The sequence below is a fragment of the Sinocyclocheilus anshuiensis genome, unplaced genomic scaffold (assembly GCF_001515605.1).
Source record: "Sinocyclocheilus anshuiensis isolate Anshui unplaced genomic scaffold, SAMN03320099.WGS_v1.1 scaffold361, whole genome shotgun sequence".
NCBI lineage: Eukaryota > Metazoa > Chordata > Actinopteri > Cypriniformes > Cyprinidae > Sinocyclocheilus > Sinocyclocheilus anshuiensis.
The window spans coordinates 66,583-72,851 of record NW_015540848.1 but is presented as its reverse complement, the minus strand read 5'-3'; the positions used below and the strand labels follow the sequence as shown (position 1 = coordinate 72,851).

Below are 6,269 nucleotides of genomic sequence, written 5' to 3'. Positions count from 1 at the left end.
CTGGAACATAACATTTATTTCCATGATCTGCCATTTTCGCTATTATCCTCGCTTGTTTCTTCACAATACCTGCAGAACTTCTGATGATTCGGCTGTGCAGGTTCGGCTGGTGGCTGGCATAGAACATGGGCGGGTATATGCAAATGTTGGAGGCATAACTATTAGTGATCCCGACTGTAACGTCACAGTCAATGCTATGTTCTGATTCGCCCAGGGTGCGAACTACGGGGGAGCTAGGGGGAGCTCGGCTCCCCTTAATAAGACATGGGCTCCCCTGAAAACGTGACTTGTGAAATTTTGGGGGGTCTCAAAAAATATCGACAATGTGTTATTTTGACATGCAAATCGTGTCGATAAAGTATAATAGGGTAAATCCTGTATAGTGATTTATCCTTGCATAAAGCAAGTAGTGCATACACTTGTAGCTGTCATATATCTTTGTAAGTCATTGTAAGCCCGCAAGCGCACGAACAGCCTCTTCTCACCTTTAGTGTACTCCTGTCTTTCTCAGAGAGCTGGTTTTGGGAGAGATACACACTGTTTTCTCTTCCACCCCTTAATTGCAGGGCACCGCGAAGGCGAAATCTGGGGACATCATCTGAAACAAAGACAAACAGTGACTAAACTGTAAACAGACACACTAATTATAAATCAATTAAGTTACCTTAATACTCACCCACTTCAAATGAGTGCTCTAGTGGCACAGAGAATCCGCTAAAATCGGTGTCCACCGCATCTCCTGACTGGCAGACAAAATCATTCACAATCAGTCATTGTCATACGTTCATTCAGATCAGACAGCAGCATGCTAGCATGCTAACAAGCTCCCTACGCAAGACAGCAAATACACGTACAATACACATCACGTGACTGTGAGGTTTCACAGATATATTGTACTTACTCTTCGACCAGTATTGCATTCGCCAGATTGTGTCCATAACAGCGTTACAGTTAACAGGACGGACAGAATAAGCGACAAGAGTCTTATCGTGGCCATTTTGTCGCAAGCCTTGAAAGACTTCCCCTCTGTGTGCCGGAAGTACGGCGTTTCAAAACAAAAGTCGTAGAAAACATTAAAAACGCCGATCGAAGCACACTTCACTCATGCATTGCAGATTAATTATTATATTAATGCGGTATTTTTAATCGTTGATATGTCTTCCTGATAAGTGTGCTTTGTTTTCTTTAACCATTAGAATGAACTAACGTTAGAGAAATGTTGCCACTTGCCAGGTCTCGCTACAAAAACAAATCCTGCTGCTCTGACACAAGCCCCAACAGCTTGCCTTCCCCGAAAGAATACTTATACTTTTAGCACTCGATCGCTGTTATATTTTAACTACTTTCATCATTCTTCAAGCAAAACGGCTTGCACCAAATATAGGATGTTGGCTGAAAGAAATGGCAACAAATATGTCAATGGAAAAGATAACATATATTAAGAGATAAATATACCATTTTGAGAGTTTGAGGACCTTTCAAATTGTTTTTAAAATGTGGTGGAGTTGGACATATGTTGATAAAAGACTAGGAAAAAAGGTATTTTATTCCATGATCGTTTTAAAAAGTAATTTATTCCTATGTCAATTAAAATGTTAAATGATGAATGAGTGTCTTTTAAGGGTAGGTGATATTTTATAATAAATTAAACTATATGTAGGTCTTTTTAAGGGTGTTTTTGTCCCCCCCCCCTCTCTGTGTGTATTGTTGTTTATGGATCTAACGGTCTTGTTAATGTTTTGTTGTTTGTTGATCCAATGGTCTTGTTAATGTGAACAACTTGAGTCCAGCACAAATTTCCGTTTTCAAATTTTCAAATTTCCATTTCAGTTCAATTTCAATTAAGGTCAAATACTGACAAGCTTTTTTGTTTGTTCTTGTTCTCTCTGTTACATGGAATTTTATATGTACATTTGTATAGTTAAAATACAATAAAAAGATTTTAAAAACTGCTTTCGTTAACTTTATTTAAAGGTGTCCTTGTTGCACATGTTACATGTACTTACTATTATAATAAAAATAAATTATGCATAATTACATGCAAGTAACCCTAAGCCAGGGGTGCCCAAGCTCTGTCCTGGAGGGCCGGTGTCCTGCAGAGTTTAGCTCCAACCCCAATTAAATACACCTGAAGCAGCTAATCAAGCTCTCACTAGCCATACTAGAAACTTTGTAGCAGGTGTGTTGAGGCAAGTTGGAGCTAAACTCTGCAGGACACCGGCCCTCCAGGACCGAGTTTGGACACCCCTGCCCTAAGCCAAACCCTTATCCTAACCCTAACCATATAGTAAGTATACATGTAGTTAGTGAATATTACTCAGTACTTAAATGTATAACAATACTGTAACAAGGACACTAAAATAACGTGTAACCCTGCAACCCTCTGAAGTATAGTAAAATAAAGTACAACATAACTACAAAATACAAATGCAAGCACTTTTCTGTAGACGCTCAAATACGCTGAGACGAAGCGGACCTGGCAACACCGCGCGCAGAGCTGCGGTAGTTTGTGTTGTGGAGCGCTAGAGGGCGCTGTGCGCAGCAGAGCGCATGCAGGCAGATTGTTGAGCGGCTCAGAGCCTCGTCTTTCTCGCCGGGCGCAGTGGCGTACGCCTGTAATCCAAGCTGCTGGGAGGCTGAGGTTGGCGGACCGCTTGAGCTCAGGGGTTCTGGGCTGCAGTGGACTATGCCGATCGGGTGTCCGCACTAAGTTCGGTATCGATATGGTGCTTCTGGGGGAGCCCGGGACCACCAGGTCGTTTAAGGAGGGGTGCACCGGCCCAGGTCGGAGACGGAGCAGGTCAAACCCCCCGTGCCGATCAGTAGTGGGATCGCGCCTGTGAATAGACACTGCAGTGCAGCCTGAGCAATATAGCGGGACTCAGTCTTTTGTGTTTTTCATCACTTTCTCATTTTGAATTGGATTAAATTAATGTATTAACTTGCAAATGTACTTTTTTGATTTAACTTTTAATGTTATTTGGTACACTAGTCAACGTTGTCTATCTCCAAAATTAAAAAATATGCTGATTTATGCGTTTTATTTGCAATATTGCACAAAATTTGGTTCATTTTAGTGGCCAGAAAATAAGTGCTGTACTGCCCCCTCTGTGTACGAAATTGAAATTACACCTGAATTCTGTGCAGCATGAACCACTGAACCAGTAGGAGTCGCTGCTCGCATCATTTTTTTTTATTCAGTTCATGAGAGGGATTTTTCTCCACGGTTATAATCTACATTTAGTGGTCTTTTTTTTTTAGATATCACTTTATGATTAGGCTACTTTATCACGAGTCTGCAATAAACATGGTTCGCTGTAAGATAAATGTTACACAGATTTAAACTTTTCCTGTTAAAACTGTCTCTAAAACGTTTTTACTACGCTTCTATCATGTTTTTTTCCCCTTCTTGGAACTTGGTTACCAAGAAGGCAAGAGTCAGTCAAGACTGGAAAATATGCTTGTGATATAATGAGGCATATAATACGTGATGTGTGCAGAAAACAAAGAAAGTGAAGGTAATAAAATGCACAAAGTGTGAAAATATTATGTGTATACTAGGTCTGAAATTACGTCAAAAAAAGAAAAGAAAAAAAAAGACGTTACTCAGTTTAGTTCAAAGATGTTATGTTCATCACTCAGTAGCCTAATAGCCCAAATAGCCTAATTTGACATTTGGTGGAAATAACATGGTGGTGAAAATGTTTGACTTTCATGTTTATATAATTTAATAAAATAGTCACTGTGGAAAATATTATAATTATATAATTTAATAAAATAGTCACTGTGGAAAATAACACATTTAATAAACTAGTCACAGTGTGGCAAATGTTTTAAGGGAGTTTATTTCTTAAAAGTCCACAGGGCCAGAAGTGGCTGTAATGTACTGTATAATGTAATTATTTAGTGATGTTGTCCTTGGGTCTGACATATATGTAATAAAATGTTTTCCAGTTTAAGCCATTACAGGCATGACCGAAGTTATGTGTGCATAAAAATTTCAATGTTCCCCAACCACCTGAGAACTTACTAATTTGCCTGAACATCTTTCATTGTAGTGAACCTATAAGATAATAACTGCATTGACAACAGTTCCAGAATGGACCATCAGGGCCGCAGGTTAATCACTAGCTTAGATCGATTACAATCAATTACAGTAGCACAGAGTTGTTGTGCTCCACAAACTCATTTTGTTCTATACTGTTCTGTTCCTATTGTACTGTAAATCAAAGTTAACGATTATCTTACACTCTTTCCCCCAATCAATAGTGTACCTATTTGCGCCACTCAGTACGGATTGCCATTAAGAAGGCAGGAGAAAAACAAACACACTCACGCCCTTTCAGTTACACTAATCAGATGACAGTGAGGTAAGTGATACAGCGTGGCGTATTGGCATTTCCATAACTGAACACATAAGAGCGCCTGTATGATTAATAGACTGTTTCAGCAGAAGGGCTTGGGTTCTCCATGAACTCATGCCATGTGATTTCCAAGACATTCCTACTTTGAAATGAATATATACCTCTTCCATCTAGTCATTGCTGTCTGTCAGCACGCCCTCAGACAATGGTACAGCCCCACACTCCTGCAGGACTATAATTAGCCATCTCCTCACTGTAAAGGCATGTGTGTTACTCGTGCGTTGACATTTTGTCATAAAGCGGCGTAACATTTTCTGCTTACATTCCATGATGAGAGTCGTTCTGCTCTTATAGGCTATATTTTGACATATGATTTATATTTTCTTTACCAGGCACATATTACGTGTAATTGAATCAAATAAATTAAGTTAGCACTCTATGAAGCATGAAGTATCTTGTTTCCTGCCTGTTGTCTTCGATATATCACTTTCCTTTCCACTGCATATGTCTTGTGCTTGTACGTGCGTCTCTTCTGTCTCTTCTCCTCTGTAATATTTCTCTTTTTCCCTTTCTCCTTGACACCTGCCTCTCAAGTTGCACTTTCTATAAATAGCACAGTCTCTGCCCAGTCTTCTCTCCCCCAAATTAAAGTTCAAAAGAGCATTTATTGGTGTGTCAAGCTTAATAGAGCGTCACTGAACTCTACACTTCAAGCTTTCGCACCAGGGGCATGACTAAACTCTGATCTCCGCAGTTTTGCCTTAAAGGAGATCTGTACACCATACACAGGGCATTTTGTGATCATTGCATTTCACATTTTTTATTTAATTTATTTTTAATTTTATGGTGTTTCACACCATAATCACAGTGTTAATTTGACATTCTTTTTGTTTTAGTGAGTTTATGGCTTTTGAAGAAAATATCCTTTTAAATTGGTCATTATTGTGTAATATCATATTCATTTTAGTCAGTTTTTCAAAATGTCTTTAAAGTTTAATTGACAAGAATAACATTTTAGTTGATGAAAAGTAAAGGCAAATATTGAAATACTTTATATGCACTGCCGTTTAAAAGTTTGGGGTCAGTGTCTGCCTGTTAAGGCTGCATTTATTTAATCAAAATTTTGTGAATCGTTAAAATGAATGCTTTCTATTTTAATATATTTTAAATTGTAGATTTATCCTGTGATGGCAAATTTGAATTTTCATCAGTCATTACTCCAGTCTTCAGTGTCATGTTCTTTTGGAAATCATTTTAATATAAACATTTCTTATTATTATCAGTCTTAATAGCAGTGATCTGCTTAATGTTTATGGAAACCATGATCCTTTTCCCCCAAAGACTTTGATTAATAGAAATTTTAAAAGAAAAAAAAAACTAAATGTTTTTTTTTTTCAATGTAAATGTTTGCTGTCACTTTTTATTAATTTAATAATCCATTCTTGCTAAATAAAGTATTAAAAAAGTCTTGCTGACTTTAACATTTGAATGGTAGTGTATTAATGTAAACTTATACTACGGGGCTGTTGAATGCTTGAATCTGATTGGCTGGCAAACGTTCCAAGGTGTGCAGTTATTTTCAGGGAAACGCATGGCTTAAGTAGTTCCAGTCAAGTCTTGACCGCATTACATGTCCATATCAGTTTGCCAAGTGATTTCTGTTATTTTAAAGGTCCTTACAGCCTAGAACAGCAAAATAACTATAACCCACCACAACACTGACCAAGGAAATAAATATAGTAAACAACAAGATAAAAATGACAACTTATTTCTCTGTTTTTGCCACAAAAATATGTTTTATTATGTACGGAAAGCACATAGTCTCTTTCTCCCAAATGCACACACACAGAGTACGGACACACACACACACACACACACACACACACACACACACACACACACACA

At 38.1% G+C, this 6,269-nt stretch overlaps 1 protein-coding gene and 1 long non-coding RNA gene across 3 annotated transcripts in view; one reads left to right on the top strand and one right to left on the bottom strand.

Moving 5' to 3' along the window:
* Window positions 1-1,026, bottom strand: part of LOC107687623 (ER membrane protein complex subunit 10) — a 5,578-nt gene extending 4,552 nt beyond the window's left edge. For both annotated transcript variants that reach the window (XM_016485021.1, XM_016485022.1), the window contains exons 1-3: window positions 902-1,026; window positions 677-743; window positions 486-598 (exon numbers count right to left, since the gene is read on the bottom strand). In XM_016485021.1, coding sequence (XP_016340507.1) covers window positions 486-598; window positions 677-743; window positions 902-997 — 276 coding nt within the window. In that variant the 5' untranslated portion in view covers window positions 998-1,026. The remainder of the gene's footprint in view (window positions 1-485; window positions 599-676; window positions 744-901) is intronic.
* The window catches only part of LOC107687626 (uncharacterized), a 21,907-nt gene that overhangs the window by 14,259 nt on the left and 1,379 nt on the right, over window positions 1-6,269 (top strand). The window lies entirely within an intron of this gene.